We start from the raw sequence: 23,632 nt of genomic DNA on the forward strand, positions 1-23,632 counted from the left end.
CTTTTTACGACAAGGTTTTGTCTATCATCATTGTCGAAACGTTATGCATTTACTGTTATGTTAAACTTATATTAAAGTTTTTCCTCATTACCCATTCGAGCCGTCTCCAGCCATTATTAGTCTCAAAGTGGGTTCCTCGTCACCGAATGTGTAATCTTTAGTTGTGCACATCTCGGCCTGATGCACCAAAGTAAAATTTTGAGAACATGAAAGTTGACATATTTGTTTAAAAGTATAAGATACTGATTTTGTTTTTAATCCTTTTATTTATTTTTACAGCCAAACATTTATCAACAATGCAAATTTGAATTTTATTCCTTGCTAAGCTATAATTTAATTTATAACATTGAATGATGTATTTAACACATTTGAATCATCATTTGTCTAGTTCTTTGATATGTATTTTTCTTTATCTAACACCTTTTGTTCCCCTTAAGTTAAAAGTTAAGCTTTTCACAAGATAATTATAAGGTAGTTTTTGTTATATTTTTGTATTGTATATTTAGTTGTCCAAAAAAGTATTGGATGTTTCAGCAGTGAGATGAAATAGTAAGGGATTACTTAATGGAGGTTATGAATAAATGTACTTTTTAATTGTTACTTGCAAGTTATGTTTGTAGAAGTGGTAGCAGTTCTAAGTGAATTTTTTAAAATGTAGGTATTATTTTATAACCTTAGAATAGAAAGTAACTACATGTTCATTTTATCGTGCTAATTCACAAAATACATGAAATCTTTATTTTGGAATAGATAAGAAAGCAAGCCATAAAGGAGTTACCCAGTTTTTGTAAAGAAAACAAAGAATTTGTTCCGAAGATTGCTGATGTATTAGCCCAGCTTTTGCAGACAGATGAATCAACTGAACTAATTGTAGTTCATGCAGCACTGATGACTGTTTTCAGAATTAGTGCAAAAGGTAACAATGCAAATGATTGCCTCAAAAACTTTAGTTATGTTAACCAAATTGTAATCCGACCTTTCATTTCTTACATTATCTTAACCCTTTTGAGCCTGATAATTCATGTTTTTTTTACACGGACAAATGACATAATGAAGTTTTAAAAATAAAAACTGAAATGCTGAGATTTTAATTGATGTATATTTTATTAACATTCATTTCTGATAAAGTAAAAAAACAAATCCAAACAGCTAACCCTAATTTAGGTTTTACCTCCACTCTCTAATTATAATGTTTATCTGGGTAGTAGAAATATTTAAACTCCCATCTGCACAGATGAAACCTGGCAACATATGAAACAAAGCTGCAAATATATATACTGCCTTTATATATGTTTGTTCCTTATTTCTACTCAAATAGTTTGGGAACAGTAAAGTTTTAAAATTGTGCTATCAATAACTAAAATTGAACTCACTGCATTTTATTTTCTTCTTTTTAATCAGTTTGCCATATAGCTCTGTTTCTTCCTTATCTGGCTAGTAAATTTCTAAACTTGAGTTACAGTGCTATGTCAGAAGTATTTTGTGATTGCATGCCTTCAGGCAATTTAAATGTGTAATTGTTTTATATATTTTTATATTGCTTTCAGTTTATTTATATATATTGATTTATTTGTTCCTTGTGTGTTTGCTTATGTTTATTTTCTTCTGAAAAGATTACAGGTGTTACTTTTAAAAGTAAGATATAATGAGAAATAATAATCTATATTAGTTTCAATGATATACAAGACATTTATTACAAAGTTTCTTTCAACAAAATGGGCTGGTGTATTACCTTATCAGGTTGATATTGTGTTTTTCTAATAAGTGTGTTCATGAAACCCAACTTTTAGATCATTGGTTATGGGTTTATATAATGCATAATGGTACAGTATACAGTTATCCCACATAGTGGCTATAGTTTCATTATAAAGTATAAATATATCAAAAATATCTAATTTTTTTAAAAATTAGGTTTTAAAATGCTCAGTGGTTTTCATGCTTTGTTTAAAATGTTTGTGTTTCTAATATATCAATATTTATTAATTCAAATGCAATTAGCTGAAATGATGCCACCAAGCTGAAGAGGGTTAATTGTGATCATGTGCAAAACTTTATTTTCCGATACATACCTTACCTCTACTCGCATGTATAGCTATTCTCATACAGTGCTGCCCTCTATATGCAAACATTTTTTTGCATGTGTTTTACATATAAATCACCATGCGACAAACCTCCACCAGTAGGAGAGTGAAACACCATCCTAATGCATGTGACTGCCTCTATTCGATTCTACCAAACTATCAATTCTCGTTAAGTAGTGGTCTGTTGCAGACGTTTTTCAAATTGTGATCTCTTCATGTGTTAATTTGTTTTTTCTGAAGTAGTGATTTACTTCAATTATTCATTTGCTACAGTTGGTTTTCTGTAGTATTTCACCCCAATAATGTACCTTTTCTTATCTTTTTTTTTCTCATTTTCAAATTCTTCACATTTTATGATGAATTTCTAAGTTCATGTTACAACTTCTGATATTCTTCCCACAACTTTAAGTGCCATTACACAGGCTTCAGGTCGGGGGAGTCTCAGCTGAGGATTTTTTGGCTATCATTTGTGAGGAGATTGATTGTTATGAGTCAACCTTCTTCTCCTAACAGTATTTGGAAAGATTTTGACAGCCTTTTTCCTCCACTTTACTACGCTGTTCTTTCCTAACCCTCTCCTGTGAAATCTGCCAGGCCTAATTCAGTCTTTTTGGATATGATTTCCCAGGTGTGGTCCATTTTATGGATGTCACCAAATTCATATTATCCTGTTCCCTCCTTATTACACGATACCCCATCCTTAGAGTACCTTGTTTTCCCTCCTTCCCCTGACATCTGGATACAGGCTTAGCACTTTGTTTCTCAGTTGAGGGCTGGTGCTAGCATGTTTCATCCTCCATGGGGTTCTGATCATTATGCTTAGGCTTATCATAAGGCTGATCAACCCTTTCTTGACTCCCAGCAGTTGGAGTCACTTTTGCCAGTGTGGGGAGCTAACCCTTAAAATCCTATCTGTTTCTCCAATGCCCAGTTTTCCTGCCTTCATCTTACCCTTACAGCTCTCCTACAGTACTTGTTCAACATACACCTTCTTTCTGAGGCACACCATCGACCCCCTGAGGGGTTTTCAGGGAATACACTTTCTTTCGTTACCTCCATGTTGGTGCGATTGTCCTACTTGGCCCTATCCCTTCACATGTGGTTTCTTTGCTGGTAGGATCTTCTTGGGAGGGATGCTGTATTGTCACTTGCAGATGGCTCCTTTTCTCCATCAGTATGTTTTTGGAGATATTCCTGAGTCTTTGGAATCACGTGTGGAATCTGTGAGACAGAATTCAACCTTTTCACCTTTGGTTGCTCGTTTGTCTCATTTTGATCCCTTGCCGTCTCTCATAAACATTTCTCTTTAGTGGTGACATCTGCATCCTCTATGTGCTCTTCATCGTTACATTGCCCACATGATGGTGGTTCCTGTTCCCATCTTTTCATCCCCTGGCAACATTCCTCTGTAGGAAACCTTTTTCCTTCTACCTTTACAAATTGGGCTCATCAACTGATTAGATAGGTATATTCCTCCCTGTCTCCTTCTTCCCAAAATCTGTTCCAGGTGCCATCACATCAGGTTCGGCACCTTACCCTTTCCCTGGCATCTCATCTCCATCATCCGTTGGAGAACATTCTTCAATCAGGCATGTGGACTACACCTCATACCCAACAAGAATGAAGCAGCCACCACCTTCTGCCTGTTGCCATCCTTCAAATTTTGGTGTGGCTGTGACTAGATAAGTTATCTTTTCTCTCTCTCTATATATATATATATATTTTTTTTTCCTTGTAGTGGTATGTCCCATTTAGGTTTAGGATTCTGCTCAGTGGTGAGCATTGCCTGTACAGATATGTTACCTATTTCTCAAATCTCCACTAGATCATTAGTAAGTTTTCCTTGTAATATATTTGCTTCATAAATACGCTTGTTTCGACCATAAATAACCCATGGACTTACATGGGTAAAGCAGAAGGGGATAGCTGCCTATCTCTGCCATTCCTTCTATTAGATAAATTAGGGGCTGTTTGCTTTCCAATATTGGGTTTTCATGGTCACCCATTGCACTATCTCGTAGTGTCGGTGTTCATTCAGACTCTCCACTGTGTATGGCCCCCTTTGTTCTTCTAGTGGAGTTTGGGAGTTCTTGCCACTTTATGGTTCCAAGCTGCTGTGGTGGTGGACTATAGAGGAGTAGGGTGGTGGTGTAGGCAGTATGTGATCCTCCAATCATGCCTTCCACCTCAGTGTGGTGGGTCCCTTAGGTTGACTTTGAACCCAGCTTCTGTGTGGTTCTATATCTGGAGGATAAGTCTGCATATATTGTCTAGAGACAACCCATTTTTGTTCAGTGGGACCTTGAGGTTGGCGTTGCACCAACTTCTGTGTGGTCCTGTCCAGAGGATGACATTGTGCATATTTCACTAAAAGAAGCTCCACTTCCATGCTATGGGTCCTGGGTGTTGATGCTGTCCCCAGCTTCTGTATGTTTTTATATTTGGAGGATGAGGTTGTGTATATTTTACAGACTTGGAATTATTACTAAAAGTCTACCAAATTTTGTGAAGGTACACATACAGCATTAAAAGTTATAGTATAAATACTTAATGTGTATTTTATACCGAGCCCGTCGTGAAAGGGTTAAACGGTGTCATCAACGGGAAGGTACCCTGCTAATAAGAATGCCTTCTTTCTGAGTGTCCTGTAGGTATCATCTTTTTACAAGGCTGGTCCACTTCACTCTTTCTTCTTGAAAACTAGTTCTTTAAATTATTTTCTGGTTCTGGATTCTACTGAGACTCTTCCTTGCTTCATATTTCTTGCTGTCTAGATTATTATCTTTCTTCCCTGTAGCTTGTAGTTTTATGTTTTCGGTTTCATATTCTCCAATTCCCACCTCCTTTACATTGTGGAGATTCTGCTTTTAGTATTCCAGAGGTAAGTCTACCTGATTTGAATTTTAAATATTTAGAATTAAAATTAATTTTACTTGGGTACTTACCTCTGAAATACCTTCCATAACCAAAATTTTATCACAACTGCAATTTTTAATTACATCTAAATTATGGTGAGAAAGCTGAGCTTATATAAGATCTTCTGATGCTTGCACAATAGGTCACATGGAAGATGGGAAAGTGGAGAATTATAGGTAAATGATGCATGCTTTTTTAATGTGTAAAGGTAATTCAGAAATCTTTGTTCACATGTTTTGTTGACAGTTTGAGTTCAAACTCTACAAGGAAAGGTTTTCAGTTTCTCAAAGTTAAGTATCTGTTTGAAATTAATTGTAATTCTAAAAATGTAAAATCGTATTTGCATGTTTTAAGTGGTGGGAATTTTGTTTATCTTCTTACAGCCAAGAGCACTGGGTTTTATGTTTAGTATTTTATATATATGATATTAACAAGTTTAATACCAAACAGTATTTGCTTTACTTGATTTAATAAACTTGTTGATATAATTTCTGGACATATATTTTACCACTGTAACTTAAGAGGCTAGAAAAACCTTGTTTTTAGTATTCATTACAACATTTGAGAATCATTACACTTCTTTGGACTTATCAGTGCAGTACTTTCTAATTAAGGAGGTAACAAAAGTTTCTCTTGAAAAATTAACATTTACTGATTTCAAATGTTTTGTTTTGTATAAGATTACTGTGACTGAACAATATAAGTTACTGCATATTCACATTTGTTCTCTATGATTATGCCTATGGAAGTGACAGTATAAAATGCATTAATCTTATTATGGTAATAAATACTTTCTTTTTGAATTAATTTCATCTTAATGTTTTTCTTACTAGACACATTAGGTGGACTGTTTTCTCAAATACTTAATGGGGAGGAAATTGTTCGTGAAAGAGCCATTCGCTTCTTAAACAATAAAATCAAAGCTTTACCATCGGATGTTATGACAAAAGAACTAGAAGAGTACATATTTCAAGAATCTAAAAAGGTAAAATGTTTTTGAAAGAATAAATGTGTAACTACCAAAAGGAGAAAAATAATATTCTCGTAAATACATCTAGTGTGTGTTTTTTACCTTAGGTTAAGATAAAATTTGCTTGAATAAAAAAGCAATATTATTACTAATAGTTTGAAAGTCACACAGTGTATTTAAAATATTTTGTAATGTGTTGCCTCAAGTTTACAGTAAAGAAAGTTTGTGTTGTTACATATTATTTCAGGATTTTAAAAGTATAGTGCTATAACTCTAATGTAGAAGGCTAGCGTAATTTCTTTAAAATTGTAGTTACCATTGACATTTATTGAAAAATGTATCTACGTATTAAATCATAAGAGGAAAATACATTTATGGTTAGCAAATTTCAGATAGATAAAAGTAAGGTACAGTAAAATGAAGTAAAAAAAAAAACATCAGAAACAAAAGGATTATGTATTATTGGAAACTTGTACACTATTTAAAAAGGTTTGTTATTGGTTCTATTTAATTTTAATCTGTATTTGTTTATACTTGACTATAATTTTTTGCTAAAGTAAATCCTCTTTTTTATGAAAAGTATTTTGTAATGCTTGGCCAAGTTTGATTGTTTGTTCTTTATAATTTAAATGTTTAACATGTTTAAGCATCATGATCCAAAATTCTGGGCATATTATACTAGTCAGTAATTGTCAAGAAATGTTAAAACAGAACCTTTAACTTGTAACTGTTGTGGCTTTGCTTAAATATCAAATGTAAGTTTCTGATGTTAGAATAAATTAGGAGTCGCACTAAATTTGAAAATATTGGTCAATGTTTAGTAGTGGTTGGACACTAAAAACTTAATTTTTCTTCAGAGAAAATTCTTTTTTTTTTTCATGGCTTAAAAATTTAAAGATATTATTTCATAAATGTATTGGCATTTCCTTACCAACTTTGAAAGTGATTAGAAATACCAAATACCTCTCATTTCATAAAACCTACTATTTTATTGATGTGTCAGTTCTGTTTGAAGCATCTGATTTGCAAGAATACAATGACAAATTTAGTGTTTTGTGTTTCTCTATGTTACATAATACTGATCAGTTTTTGCCTTACACATTGAAGTTCTTACTATTGAAGTGTTCTATTCATTAAAACTGAATATCTTTGGAATTGTACAATTTCTTTTAATACAAAGGTTTATGCTCACCAAAAATTTTGAATGAAAAGTAGCATTCTTTAAATTCATTGTTGAATTTTTCTGATGTGATATCTTACCTCTCTCACAAAAAATATTTCTTGACTTACTCTGCCCTCTATATGCACAAATTTTGATCGCCACTAGCCTTGATTCTCCCACCAACTCTCACATGTATTAATGTGAGACATCTGCATGACAACATGCAAATGATCATGCAGCAAGCCTCCACCAATAGGAATGCAACACAATTTGTGTCGTAAGTAGTGCCCTCTCACACTGTGCAACCTGTAATCACTTCTTGATTGGCAGTCTTTCTGTTAGGATGTGTTTTCAGATTGATTTTTTGCTTAATTGCTCAATTTTACAGTGTAATTTATTTATTTTTTTCCTAAGCCTTAATTTTTCAAACTTTTTAAGCTTTTGATAATTCTTTTTGGAGATAAACTTCTCTTTTTTTTTCCCAGTCAGCTCCACTTGTCATACATATGCAATTCTACATGGCTTCTACCTCGGATGCTGTAACTACTACAGCTGTTTTGCTTGCCACTTCAATGGCATCTGAGCTACCTTTATTGTAACAGCTCTGGTTTATAGGTAGTTGGCTACTTTTTTGCGGGCTTTTGAGAACCTCTTGTACCATGTGAGGGTTTTCTTGTACATGACGATGAGGATTTGAGCTGCTTCTTTCCTCCTCCTGCCTATGCCTCACAGTCACGTGTCATTTGGGGGAGGTGCCCTGACCTCCTTTCCCATTTGTATACCTATTCAATTAAGTATGTTGTGTTTTATCCTTATCTCTAGTTTCCTTTTATTCTTAGTTGTACTATGTCTGATGTAGCTTGAATATTTGTATATTTTAGAGAGAAGACACATTGGGCCACCTGGCGTGTCCACCATGTGGAATCAAACCCTGGACCCTAGCATTTTAAGCCCATACAGTAGTCACTGATACTGCCAGTTATCCCAAAAATGGTGCCCCAAAGACCAACGACGAACCTTCGAAAGACAGGAGGCCAGAACTGACAAGGGGAAGGAACAGGGACAAAAGGGTTGTGGGAGAAATGGGAGGCCAAGTTAAGGTATGCAACAGGGTTGACAATACTCTGAGCTCCAAGATTCACAAATGCCCCCAAAAAATTCCAAGTATAAAAACAAAATTGCCATGCACAAAATATATAAAAAGGAAAGAGGCAAATGAACCCGAGACAAATAGGGCATCCCTATCCAAAACAACCTCACAACAGATCAGCCACGTTTGCAAAGTCAGAACTGAAGAAGAGATACCAATTCTTTGATGAGAACCCCTCATGGGAGCAATGAATAGTCACATACAATAGGTGTCGGGGGGGAAAAAATGAAGTATGGAGGTCCAATCCCCACAAAGGGACAAGCAACACCAAACTCTGCAAACCTAAGTAGAGTAAGTCAGAACAATGACATGCCAGAGCATGGTCATCCAAAGTACGCGGGGGTTGAGGTATACTGACACTTGAACTCAACTGGTCTCCAAAACAACTCTAGTGAACCCCAATATCCATAGGAGGTTAGGAAATACAAAAACTGACCCAACGGCTCATCACTGAGAAGGGCAGGAGTTATTTTAAACAGTTTTGCTTGTCTTGTTCCTTTCCAGGGACCACTGTTTCCACCATGACATGGGCACTTGGCTTCCTTGCAGGCTGACCCTGCCTTTCTTACTCAGTTTTTCCTTAGAGTAGTGGCTCGGGCTGGTTGGTTAAGATAAGGACATCTTTCCTCAACCCCTTGCATCTTGGGGGTTGTTTATTTTCCTTCTTAGTTGGGCTAAATCTTCTCCCTTTTTGGTTTAGGGCTATGGAGTTTCTAGTTTCCAGCCTATCCTCTCCTTCTTCTTCCATTGTGGAAGAGGTTTTCTCTTTTGGAAACGTGGGCTTCTCTAGTAGCCCTCATCCCTCTTGATCGTGTCCACATGTCTTGCCTTCAGTGAATTTGTTGGACCTAAGGAGCCTTGTTTGGGATTCCTTGGATGCCTCTCTCATCTTTCCTTCCAGACCAATTTTGCCTGGTGGTTGGATTGGGTGTTTCATTGCTTCCTCCTTGTATGGAATGTAACTTATTTTGGATGCTTCCCTTTATGGTTGTGTGCTTTTGTGGTTGCTCAGAAGGTATCAGGATGGTGGTCTCTCTTGGAGTCCTCTCCCCTTCTCATTTCCAGGGAGCTCCTCACAGTTCTTTGGGCTTTGGTTAACTCCCTTCTGGCCCTTCAGTGCCAGTTGGTGTTTAGTGTTTTCTGACTACTTATCTGTAGTCTGTTATGTCTTTAGGCAAAAGGGAACTCGGTCAAGACACCTCTGTTTTAAGCCACTGTCCTTCCGGTGTTGGGCCAAAGCCATCAAATTTTGGTGTTGGCTTGTCATATTCACAGTGCCCTATATCTCATCGCAGATCATTTATCATGTCCTGACAAGATTATCCATATGGAGTGGTCACTGGACTCACGGGTGTCTTGGAGGGTTCTGTGACCAATAGGGTGTTCTGTATCTGGATTTCTTTGTCACTCGCATCATTTTCTTGCTCTGCTGGTTTTGGTTTTCTGTTCTACATCTTTTGGCTGGAGCAATGGTTGCTCTCAATCTGGATTGGGTAGATCTTTACCTATGTTTGCCTACCCTCCCATTTGTCTGCTCTACAGGGTCCTTTCCATCATCCAAACCACTCAGTGTTGGATTCTATTGGTGGCTTCAATTTGGATGGTTTCTCTGTGGTTTCCACTTGTGCACTGTCTACTTGTGTTGCCTTCTCTTCCTCTCCATCCTTCTGTGCCCTGGCCTGGTGATGTGTCATCTGTCTGCTCCCACTCTCCATCTTCCCTAGTCTGATGGGATGGGTTTTTTGGCATGTGACATACTTCTTTTCCCATTCCATTTGCTTTTCCTCCATGAGCTTGGTAACAAAGGACTGTTTCACTTTTCTGATGTGGTTTTTCCCAGATCAACCTTTTCACCCATCACCCTTCCTTCCATATCTCACTTATGACATTCCATTCCTGTTTGCGTCCTCTGCCTTGTTATTGGGCGTGCACTGATTCCATCCATGGTTACCACTCTCATTTGTTTATTCCTTGGTATCCTTCTCAGTCCCATGTCTGTTTTTCACTTACTTTTATTATTATTTTCGTCTTTTCTATCTATTTCTCTTCATATTTGTCACCTTGTCCTGTCCCTGGCTGCTCATTTCCATCATCAGTTGGAGGACACTATTGGTACCCATATATGGACCACTCCCCATACATTTACTGCTCATTATCTTCACTACCTATCTGTTTTTCGTTCCACAGGGTTTTGTTATCCTCCAGTTGCCATTTTGTGCTACGTTTCTCTTTTATTTTATTTTATTTGCAGGGGCTTTGTTGCATATTTGGTTCTCGCTCAGTGGTGAGTGTTGCCTGACCAGTTATATTTATTGTTAAATCTGCACTGTAAGACATTTATGTCGAATACACCAACCATTGAGATGGGGTATTCTGTAAGACTGCTTGTTGGTATGCCTTACTGTATTTTGCTTTATAAAGATATTAATCCCATCTGTACACTCATGGACTAACACCCTTGATGATCTGTCTATTGTGGGTCACTGAATCAGTCTGCTTTTCAAAATAAGGTATCACAGTCACCCATTGCAATGTCTCAAGTGCTGCATTTTGCCGAAACTTCCAATGCGCTGTTTCCCCCTTTCTTCTAGTGGTTTATGAGGTCCTTGCCACTGAGGTGGTAGACCATGAGGGCTTCCTCCTGAGTGTGCTCTATCCCACTTAGTTGAGAGTAGGGTGGTTGCATTCTGCTGGTGTAGATGGCATTGATGCTCTTCCTACCTTGGATCTGATGAATAATTCCAGATGCTGTCTGGTTTTGGATGATGCATTCTGCCAATGTACAGTCTGCCCCTCTATCTGAGGCACCCTCCTTCCTACCATCCCACAGATGTTGGTTCTCAGTGAATATGATGATGGTTGGAGCTTGACCAACTGCATAAGTCCTCACATATGTGTGGCTGGGTACTGTCCTCGTACTGTGGCCTAGATGATACATTCCGAATGCTGTCTGGTAATGGACTGGAGATGCACCCTTACTTTGTTGTCCATCTTCCTACCGTCCTCCAGATGTTGGCTTCCAGCAGATTTGGTTATAATTGAGTTGAATGTTTTCACATGATGATGCCGACCAATGGTACGTAAGCTCTGCTTCCCTGCCAGTTTCCGTATTGGAGGTAAAAGGTAGAGGGCCCTCTTCCTACTGCAGACCTGATGTAGGAATTCCAGATGCTATCTGGTGTTGATGGAGATAAAATTTCCATTTAAATTCTGACTCACCATAAATAGAGGAGTCCCTTCTTTGCTTTAAATCTACTGTGTCTCTCCTTTGTTTTTGCACTGTTTCCAACACATTTCTTAGAGGTGAAGAGTATACCTAGCTCAAAAGTGGTGCAGCATCACACAGGTGTGTTGTTTTCTGCTTATTGTTCTCACACCCCATGGTCTTCCTTCAGGCACTTTCTGAAGCGGGAACATCTTCTCACTGGACCTTCCGCCTTACCAGTGTGGGATTCTAACTTTTTGTGAGCGGAGGTAAAGTATTGTATGTGTATAAAAATAAGCTTGTTGAGGAAGAGTTAAAGAACATTTCACACACTAAACAAATTGACTGTCACACTACACTACACATGAAAGGAAGTTCTGAAATACGCTTAATGCAGAATGCCAAAGGCACAGCACATGACAGATAATGATGCTATGCACTTAATGTTGTAACTGAGAACAGTGGTCGTTTATGTATGTATTTTGTCAATATATCCAAAATTTGATTTTACAATCAGTATCTGAATCTTATTGCACGTGATTATCATTAGTCTGAATATTCTTAGAAATATTTTGCAAAAATTCCCAGTGGTTTTTTGTAGAATGTACATGTAGAATTGACAGGTTTATGTGAAATATTCTAAATTGTGTACATGTCTTATGTTAAAATAATGAAATAAAACTTGGTAAAAAAAACTGAGAAAGGTACCTTATGAGGTTGGTATATGGTATGTTGCGTAATGAGATTATGCATGGTGTCCTTTTATATTTCAAAGTGGAATTCATGTTAGTCTTAAGAACATTATATTTTAAAATTATTTTATTGAAATAATGTTTGGTTACATACCTTTTTTGTGTGTGTGGTTCCTGCAGGTAATGCAAGATGTAACAGGGGAAGAATTTGTTACTCTGATGGGCCTTTTATCTGGTCTTAAAATTTCTAAGACTATACCTGGTCAGCAAGCATTGGTTGATATGGCTGTTGATATGTTAGACATTGACAAAGAGTTTGAGGTAAGTTGCTGTAAGTTAACTCTCTCACTACAGGCTCGGTCAATTTGACCAAAAAAATTGACCTTTAGGGTTTCGATACTATAACTTCTAAAATGTTTTATGTATCTTTACAAAATGTTGCAAGTTTTCAGTAAGCATTAAGTCATTTGTAAACAAATTAGAATTTTTAATGAAGTATTTTCACTAAAACATTTTCCATGAATATATGGAGTCCAAGTGTTGGCTGCTCTGAGTGCAAAGTGATTTTCATTTTAAGATTAAAATACTTTTATTCATCTGAAAAATCTCAGATTGCATTTGCATAATATCTAAAAAACCCTAAATATATTTAAACGTTGTTTTTATCGGTGAAACTTTATATTTTTTCTACCCAAACTCTATACCACCAAAAAAAAATTTGAAATAAATCTAAATTGCTATATTTTTCTTTCTAGAATGACTTTAAATCACAACATGAAACTACATCTGTTTCTCCTAAATAGCTTTAAACTTCTAACAGTATACTTCTGTTTATACTTAAATTTTATTGTTTTATTACTCTTTGAACCAGTCTAACATAACCAAGTGGTTAGGGCACTTGACTTGCAATCTGAGGATCGTTGGTTCGAATCCCCGTCCCACCAAACATGCTCACCCTTTCAGCTGTGGTGGTGTTATAATAAGACGGTCAATCCAACTATTCGTTGGTAAAAAGAGTAGCCCAAGAGTTGGCGGTGGGAAGTGATGACAAGTTCCTTTTGCTCTAGTCTTGTGTAGCTTTGTGCAAAATTCAAAAGCAAATCAAACAAACAAAACCCACCATAAAATTTGTAAATCACTTGGCAAATGTGGAGCTCATTTTACCCTATGAATTTACATAATGCAAGTTGCTCGCAAGTGTACTTCATGCACATTTTTTATTGTTATTATTATTATTTATTTTACCTACTCTTAACCTTAAGTTATCTAACTTAATAAAACTTTCTAATTTTTATATTTTTGCTACTTTTATAATAATAAATAAAGAAACAAAAAACAAGTAATATAGTACTTACTTAGGTCTTCTTTTTTTTTGTCTGTTGACTGTCAATTAAACTTAACTCTACTTTTTATACTGATGATACTAATGCAATAAATAATTTTTTATTTAATTAAATAATGCACCAAAGAACACAGAATAATAACATCCAAAAGGCAAACAATATCCTATAACTATCACAATTTTTCTGGCTTTTTAACTATTTGACAAGAGCTGTTAAAAATTCGTCTGAGCTCATCAGTGTGTTTTTATCAGTGAAATTGGCAATTTTGTTTACAGAAAACAATGTAATATAATACATCATTTGATAGATGAAAACCTTGGCTTTCTATTGGTTATAAATAATATAGTATTGAACGTCAGAGAGAACTATTAGCAATTTCTGAGAGAGAGGATGTAAGAGATTGGCATGCTAAGAGGGTTCTGATTTTCTGTTTGATAGCTCTGTAACTAGATAAGATCGAAGGCTTTAAAAATTATTTCCGTACCTGAGTCATGACAACATTATAATGAGTAATTTATGTTAAGTTTCATATTGCTCCAAAGGGTGGTAAATAAATTAGAGAAGAGGGGATACCTAGAGAGCAAATGTCACAATTTTCATACTAGGGGAAATTTGGGATTTGTTTTAAATATTGTCATATAAAGTTATGAACTTTATATAATGTTAAAATTTGGGTTATTAGTTATATTTTTTAACCAAATTTATTTATATACCATGACAAGAAAGTAGTTCAATTAAATTTTTAATGTAACTCAGAAAAACCTTGTAACATGTGCAAAAAAGGATGTCTGTAGTGAGAGTGTTAAAAGAATCAAAATAGTTTTAACTTTGGAAGAAAAGAAAGGAAATAAGTTAACAGGCCTTTAGCAAGAATATTAATGATGTCTAGAGGAGAAGAGTGATTACTCAAAGAAGTCATTGGGTTTAAAAATTAATGATCTGTATCAGAGGTGTGAAAAACGGATCGTCTCTCAGGGGAACGACAGTTCTATATCAGTAATTATTAGAATACTGATTCTGTTGAAAAACTAAAAAGACTGTTTTTAAAAATTCAGAATTTTATATTTTGTTGGTAAAAATTGTCATTATAAAAAGTTTTTAAACACAAAAGATCTTTTGCATTTTACTTTGTTTGTGACAGTGTTGCTCGAAAAGTACTGATTAGTGAGTTAGGCATAACATCTCCAGTTTTACTCTAGATTGACCAATATCGTGAGAAAAAACTTTTTTTTTCACCTTGTTCTGATGTTTTTACTAAATAAATATATAAAGGAAATTTAGCAAATTGGCCATATGTGTCAGGTTACAAATATATAAATAATAATTAGAAACTACACATAAATTTGGTATTGTATGAAACTTTTGATTAAGTCTAAACTAAATTTGATCAGGTTGCTGTTTGAGAGTATAGTTTGTAAAGTTTTTAATGAATTTTTTTGTGTGTGTGTTTACTTTTTCTGCATTGTTTTTTATGAAAACTTTGCTCAAGTTTAGGGTAAATATCTTAAATATTCTAATGGTTGCAGTAAAATGTTTGACTTCGTTCCGCCATAAAACTGTACAAAATACTGTATTTGTTTTTTTCAGCACACTGATTCTGATAGTGTTGTGAGGGTTATGCAGTGTATCAGGCAAGCTATGCCCTTTTTTAATGTAAGTTTACTATTTTATATTATTCATGCTTTGCAAAAAATGCCTTAGGAAATTTTCAACTAATTCTAAATTCACTTTGAAATGTAGATTGTGTGTTGTTTTATTTTGCAAATGTGTCAGAATGATGAATAAAGTCACCTAAAATAATCATTAAAAACAATTAAAGTAAAAATGACTAAAAAGTTCTGAGAGAATTGAAGCTTATGTTTAGTTTTCAAACACTGACAGAACAAACTGATCGACAGTCATTGGTTTAATTAAAAACAATTACAGAAACAATTGAACATTTAGAAATACTCTTAAATTAGAAAAAATTACAATTTAACAAGTGTCTTTTGTATTCCACATTTATTTATTTTTTTAAGCAATGTAGGGTTTGTTTTCTAAAGGTGGAATGAAATTTTAAATAAATGCTTATCAAAATAATGTTAATAAGTAACAAGTATGTCAAATATTTAAAAAAAAGGCAATGTAGACGTCTGTAAAAACTTTGTTCACAAGACGTCGTTTTATGTCCATTGAAAACCATAACATTAGAGAACCATTGTTATTACTCATTTGATAGACACGAAGCTAAAATCACTAAAAATAATTTGATGATTTAAACCACATATTTGTGCAGAATAATGATATAGCCAGTTATATTTCATATAAAATCCAAACAAGAATATGTTAAACCATAACTCAAAATAAAGTTAAGTCTGTATATATATAGATGAACTTGAGAGGTAAATGTTGTATAATAATGCCATGTTAAGTTACTTTAGAGGATAAGTCTTTTAAAAATATAACTATGTAGTATTTGTAACATTTTTAGTAATTTTAATATTTTTATTCTATATTGTGAGAACACTGTAATTAGTTAAATTTATTAATTCTGAGAAAGAAAAAAAGGTAGGCCCTATACATTTAGTATGTAGTAAAATTAGTAGTTGTATTACAACTAGAGTTGTCCAAAAGTTGTCTTTTCAAAAAAACATGTATATATAAAAGAACCATTTATTGGAGGTATCTAAATCCTTACTTGTTGAACAAAAAATATATATAACACTGTTTCAGGCAAAAGTAGTCTCCTAGGAATCGTCTACTGTTTCAAGTTTAATGTACCCTGCCTGGGGCAAAAGTAGCCTCATAGAGAGTGTAAGCATATACTTCTGTCTGGATATTATATGCATTACATGCTTACCCACTTTTGATGGTGGTTTTTGAACCACTTATCCAAGTGTGGTAAACTTGGCTGATTTAGTGTGCTCTTCACCCTTGACATATCTCCACTATCGAAGTTTCTAGTTTTTTTTCACAGATGCTCATTCTCATGTGACACAACTGGAAATACTTTTTTTAATAATAATTGGATATTTTCTAAGGATCTTAGTACATGCTTTACACAGGTGATGGAAGTCCTAGAAAATCAATTTTTATTTTATAAGTAGGTCCTGGAAAAGTCTAACCCCACCATTCCAAAACCCTCAAAAAATGGGAAGTATACTGACTTAGCAATATTGATGAGTTACAAACTTTGAACTATGTACCTCCATCTGCAAACAAACATGTGTTGCATAGTTATTGTTGGAATTATATTGTTACTATACAATATGCTCAAGACTTGTTTGCCAGGAATCTAAAATCATAAGAACATAGACATTTAAACATTTTCTTAATTTCATCTTCAGCACAAAACTTCTAGCCTAAGTTTTTCATCAGCAATTGGCTAAAATTATTTTATAAAAAGAAAGAAAGAGAGAGAGGGATGCAAAACCAAATGATAACAGTATTATAGAATGTGTCATAAACCAAACTACCGTGTATGAAATAATCAAATATTTGCCATTCAAAGACAGCTCGTAAGGTAATACCTGTTAGTTATACAGACAAATAAATACTGCTATTTGCAGTTTTTGCTCAATTTTAGTTAAGGAGCTGGTAATGTACAATTGCAATTAACAGGTACCCACTGTAATGAATAAATATTCTGAATGTTCAAAATAAAATCTATTTTAATTGGAAATAATAGTCTTTATTTGGCTTATAGTGAAAGTGTAATTGGGGCACTTGAAAGTTTCTTAAGTTAATATATCTTACTAAACTATCGGTTAAAAACAAAAAGGGGAGAGAAAGAAACGAGAGAATGTAGGGCATTTAGGTTGCAGTAAATGCTCATAAAAACAACACTTAGTCAGAAGGAAACATAAATTGAGGAAATGTTTTTGTTTAAACCTGGTGGAGAAAGTGTTCCTAGGATATAAATAAGACTGTTCCTCTTGTTAACATTCAACCTTAAGACAACTAGTTTGAGATGTGAAGGATTGTGTTTGTCATTGCAAAAATGTCAGTGCACTGGCTCATCAATATTACTGTTAACAATATGTATTTCTTGTTCACAAAAATCTCTCACTGATTTTGCAACCTGTATCACCAAGATACATATAAATATATCAAAGATTGCAAAGACCACAAATTATGAAGTAGATGGTAGACTCATTTAAATGTGTGACAGATTTTTTTTTTATCTAAAAACATTTTCCACTTGCTGTTGTTAAATTCGTGACTGAAGTTTAAGCAGGTAAATGTTTAGAACATTTGACATTGAAGAATTAATCTTAATGACTTTTTTTTAAAGGAGTCAGTCTGTAAGTCTGGAGTGTTCGATGGTGCAGTATAGTTTTTTTTATAGATTTCTATGGACAGACAAATTGCATCTTTTTGAGAAATCTAGATAATTATTAATTGCACACAAATTTGAACTTGATAATTATTTTTCAAAAAGTTAAGATTAGTTTATAATCATCTTCATTACTTTTGTTTAGTTTGGGCTAGGATTATCCAGATAGAGGGTATAAGGCACATGATCAATCATATTAGCATGTTGCAAAGAAAATGTACAGGTCATAGAACATTTGGTTGGTAAATAGTGGGAGGAAATGGAAAAAGGTCAAAGAAAACAACTAGAATGTCAATGTCTTAACACTTAAGTCAAGAATTTAAGAATTGTTAATGCTTATACAAGGATTAGTATACTTTGTGTGACTTAGGATGTAGATTTAGGCCTAACTTAAACAATCTTATGAGCTGTTATTAAAATCTTGGCTGAGTATACAATCAGGATACCTAACTCAGGTTCATTGCAATCTAATTATTACAAACTTTCTGTTTTATAGGTATTTTGTATTGTAAATCAATCGTAACATAATTATGATTCATTGGTTATTAATCTTTCAAGCAGTGAAGCTTAAACCAGATTTCATGTAGTTTGCTATACTGTTTTCTTTAATGTATTTGTCAGTTTAATTTCACCTATGTTTAAATAGAATATTTAAGTTTTTCTATTCAAGTCCTAATCTCATTGTCTAAACATATTCTCAGTGAGGATTTTTATTTTTAAAATAGATAAAACATCCAATCAGAAAAGTATTTATGGACTTGCATGAAATCTTTTCACATGTACATCTACATGAGATTACTAATATATATAGCCTTAGATCATGGTATGTGTATTAAGTGCAACACTAACCACCCACATGTATTGTTTTCACTCTACTTTATTTTCTAATTAATAATACATCAAACATGACTCCTGAATAACACACACAGTCCTTCCAAAAAAAAAATAAACATCTTAATCTTCTTGGAAGAATTTGAAAAATTCTGCACACAGTAATTTTATAGATTATTATTTTTTTGTTCAGATGTATTTTCACCTTCATTATCAGGGACTAGATGGATTCTTATTGAGTTCTTTAGTTATAATTTAAAATAGTATTTGCATTTAAGTTGTGCACCTTTCTGTGTTTATGAGCCAGCTTTTGGAAAACCTTTTTCGTGTTAAAATAATTTTGTGGGTTATCTGGAAATTTTCATTAAATGCTTTTTGCTAAAGTTATAGTATTCATACCTCATAGAAAAAAAAAATTTAGAAAAAGTGAACTATTTTCTAAAAAACGAATTTTCTGGGAACTACTACGTGGTAAAAATTTTCATATTGAGCTGATATAAATTTTTTATATATTAAAAGTGGTACCCTTTATAGAAAAAATATTTTTTTTAAGAACTTCATTTTTATAGTAGTATATTTAGAAATTACATCAATAAAGATATAATCAAATCCTCGTGTGCAGTTCAAGTGAAAGTTGTGTTCTTGTTGTGATGAGAGTATTTTTATTTAACATTGTTTTCTGTGATAAAGAAATGATTGTTGCACATACTGTAGCTATTTTTCTAATTGTCTGAACCTTCAGTACCCAAAATGTGAATTTTTTATGGATTCCTGTTTATTGTACTATTCGATAGATGGCGCCACATTGTATTTATTATTTATGTCACATACATAGATGGGTACATGTATACACGGTATGTACATTATATTATGATTGAAAATTTTGGAATAATTAAGATTTATTTATAAAAATCATTATTATGTTCTGAATATGCTGGCCAAAAAAAAACCCATCTGTAAATTTCAGCACATTAGAATCATCTGATATGCTACTAAAAGCAATTGTCATAAGAATTTTTTTAAAGCATTATACTGTCTGTTTTTTAAGAAGTTCAAGTGGTAAAAGTATATCAACATGATTGATGAATTGAAGTTCAGATTAATTAGTGTTTTTCCTATATGTAAATATACAAAGCCAAAATGAAATATATGTTATAACTTCTTTTCTTTTTTTTTTCTTTTTTTCAAAACATCCTGAGGAATGTTTAGTAGAATGTAATAGAATTTGCTATTAGGTGAATAAACATATACACCTAATATAAAACTGCTGATAATTATTGTATAGTTTCATATTTAAAACTTATTTATTTATATTTTAGCCATATGTCAGCTCAGGTCGGTTTGTTCAGTATGTCTGTAACCAAGTTGTCCCAGTGCTAGGAAATCTTCCCACCATAGAAGAAGGAGTAGATGTTACTTTGGAGTTGTTAAAACTGCTAGCAGACATGTCACCTAGTGCTGTAAATGTGGAAGAAAATCAGAAGTGTCTTGAAATTGTATTCAACAAACTCTTGGTAATATTTTTATATACTTTTTTTTTTGTCACAGTATGTGATATGGCATCATATTAGTTCTTGATACGTTAACTGCAGGACTTAAGACTTTTTATTCTTTGAAGTATGGTTTTATTATTCAAACTACACATAAATACTGCTAGGTGACCCCATAATAATAATACATATAAAAGCAAACATATGAAGGAAAATTTCAGCTAGAAAGTATTATTCAGAAAAACCACTGTTTTTATCCCTAAAGCTTGATAAGATTTAATCTCATGCTTTACAATTCATAAAAATAAAGTTGCAGTGATGATCTGTAAACTGGTCTGAACAAAATGAGTGCTAATAGTATATTTAGTTTCATAATTGCTATTCAGGCAGTCTTTACTTTTAAAAATTTTTTGCCATTGGTTCACTTTAAAGTACAATATAATGCTGTTAGATATGTAAAAACAATTACCTCATAATTTGAAGTACATTTCTCTCTCTCTAGAGTATAGGAAAAAGAAGGGAAACTCATTTAATTATATGATTGTGTGTCTGATTGTAATGAGCTTAAAAGCAACATACTGATATAAGGTGATTTAGCTAGGAGAATTTGCAATAAATTAACTATAAATTCAGAATTGGCCCGGCATGGCCAGGTGGTTAGGGAGCTCAACTCGAAATCTGAGGGTCATGGGTTCTAATCCACATCACACCAAACTTGTTTGCCCTTTCAGCTGTGGGGGCATTATAATGTGATGGTCAATCCCACTATTCGTTGGTAATTGAGTAGCCCAAGAGTTGGTGGTGGGTGGTGATGACTAGTTGGCTTCCCTCTAGTCTTACACTGCTAAATTAGGGACGGCTAGCGCAGATAGCCCTCGTGTCGCTTTGCAGGAAATTCATAACAAACAAATTCAGAATTCAAGTTTATAGGACTTATGTGTTTTCTTCTTAGATTTAAATTACATTACGAACAGTAGGTTTATGAAAGTCTCACGATTGGCCATTGTTATGTGAAAATAATACTTTTGTGTAACTCAATTTATCAAAATCTAGACATGATTTTATTCTTATAAATAATTCTGCTAAAGCTGTTTAAACCAGTTTCTCTTCATTACTCTTGACATTATAATGTTATTTATATATTTGCAACAAAAATATGGGGTATTAAATTTGGTATGTTTTATTTTTACTAATACACCAGTATATAACATGTTAAATAATGATATAAGGATTTATTAGAGTAAATTAGATGATGGGACAAGCTGTTTGCTTCTGTCTTGTATTTCTGTTACCAAGAATTCTTCCTAAGTCATTGAAAAGTCTAATTTAAATAGAATTATATATTCTGAATAGTCTGATGATTTGTTTCCTCTTTTCAACTGTACTCGGATTGGCTGCTTGATTCTTGGTAAAGTTGAATTTCATTGGAAACAAGAATGTGTTTTTTACAAATTTTTTAGATGGTTCTGTATTCTAGCTGATAACATGTATGTTAGGGATTATAAAGATATATTTTCTTTTCAGTGTATTCAGATTCGTTTTTCTGTATGTGGAAAAACAATACCACATTTGATTGTACTAAACATCATACCCTGTGCTTATTTTACTTCCATTATATTATATTCTTATATTTTGCTGTTTTAGCCACATTTTAATAGGCAGTTGGTCCATCTCTAATGTTAGTTATAGGTCAACTTTTGTTCTAACACTTTTTTTAGCAATTATTAATATACTTCTAATGGAATAGCTTACCACTTCTTTTTCAAAGCAGCTCCAAGAGTAAGGAGATTTCAAGGATTTTCCTTTTTGTGTAATAGACAATGTTTTAAGATGTTCTTGGGTACTTCACTTGTATTCAATTGGGCATTCTAAGCTGACCAAAGCAGTTTCTGAATTTTTTTTCTTTTTTGTCTTAAACCATTGTTGGAAATAGTGTTTGGTAGAATATGGTTCGTTATAAAGGCAAAAGAAGTAAACAACAGTAGTACATCAGCATAATAATGAACAAATGATTAAAGAATTTAAAAAAAATATGAAACAACTGATCAGTTTTGACAAGCCAAGCTTGTCTTTCTGAAGGGATTGAGTAAAACAGTATGGATACATATGACAAACAATATCTCGTGTTTTCAGTTTAAAACTGGGCCAGAAGGGTCATCATCTACTATATAATTTGAAAAAACAACTTTCAAATAGGAAAGTTCAGATCCAGTTTCATTAGTTCATGATCCCATTTCATTACTGGGCATGTTTTCTTTATTTCTATTGATTCTGAGTTGATGGAATACTTTTGGTTCAGCAATAATTTTTGATCTAAACTAATGAATCTGCACAAACTACTTTTTCTTTAGTCAAGAGAAGTATCATATTTACTTGCAGAATTTCATTAGTGCAACACTGTCCAGAATGTTATGACATATACAAAATATTCATGGCTTCCTTAACTGTTAGAAGAGGACTAAGTCTAAATGTTCTGGAACTAGCTCGCATCATGATTCTAGCTTTTTAAAGTTGGGACAACACAGTCATATTCAGTGAATTCCCCAGGTTGTTATGATAACCATTCACGTCTGTCTGAAGCAACTGATGAATACCCAGATTCTTTTTTTTTTATTTCAGTTTGCTTCAGTTTCAGTGCTCGAAGCACCATAAGAGCCAGTACCTTGCATTATGTTCACGATTAGCAGTTCATGGAGCTACTTGTGGATGGCTGTGCTGACTTAATATCCTGAATTCTTAGTGAAGTAATGCATGGTAGATTTAAAGTTGGATATGCAATATTTATTTACACTATATCTTGAATTTTAAATTAAATATTCATTCCTCGTATAAATCTTTGTCCTTTCTTTGTGGCCCAACTATAGCATCTGTTGGAAAACACACCAACACATGAGATCTGCAAGCCTCCTGTTTTTGAAGGTTTGGACTTCTCTGTTTTGTTGGTAATCCTTGAGATACCACACTTCTATCATTTTGACTGTATCTGATTGGCTGTGGCATATATAAACCCTGTGCTGCAATGTACTTAGGATTCAAATGCAAATTTAGTGTATTTGGCTCATAATTAGCTTGGAGTGTGGCATCTCAGTAGTTCTGATAATGTCATATAAGTTTAACACATAGCTGTTAATAAAATACTTTTATGTCAACAAGAGAGAGAGAGAATTTTATGATTATCTAATACTCAGTGTAAATGTAATAAACCATGTTTTTTTGTCTTTATGTAGGCACTGCTTCATCATATGCATTTCTACTTTTGTTTGGGGTTTTAACATTTGGGCAAGTGTGTTTATTCTAAGTAAACAGAAAAACAGTTTGAACATTAGATAAAATCAGAAAAATTTGGATCATACTCCTGCAAAGTGAAATTTCTTTCCCCATACAAGGAAAAGTATTTAAAGAAGTGCTTTATAAGCGATACTTGAGTAGATATTTTATATAATATTAAATACATCAATAATTGATTTGATCCATGAA

General features: G+C 33.5%; 1 protein-coding gene across 1 annotated transcript in view; it reads left to right on the forward strand.

The window, feature by feature from the left end:
* Positions 1–23,632, forward strand: part of LOC106464167 (apoptosis inhibitor 5-like) — a 48,721-nt gene that overhangs the window by 13,927 nt on the left and 11,162 nt on the right. The window contains exons 3-7 of the mRNA XM_013924288.2: positions 751–916; positions 5,831–5,982; positions 12,357–12,497; positions 15,107–15,172; positions 19,985–20,179. Coding sequence (XP_013779742.1) covers positions 751–916; positions 5,831–5,982; positions 12,357–12,497; positions 15,107–15,172; positions 19,985–20,179 — 720 coding nt within the window. The remainder of the gene's footprint in view (positions 1–750; positions 917–5,830; positions 5,983–12,356; positions 12,498–15,106; positions 15,173–19,984; positions 20,180–23,632) is intronic.

This window comes from Limulus polyphemus, unplaced genomic scaffold (assembly GCF_000517525.1).
Source record: "Limulus polyphemus unplaced genomic scaffold, Limulus_polyphemus-2.1.2 Scaffold1576, whole genome shotgun sequence".
Classification (NCBI taxonomy): domain Eukaryota; kingdom Metazoa; phylum Arthropoda; class Merostomata; order Xiphosura; family Limulidae; genus Limulus; species Limulus polyphemus.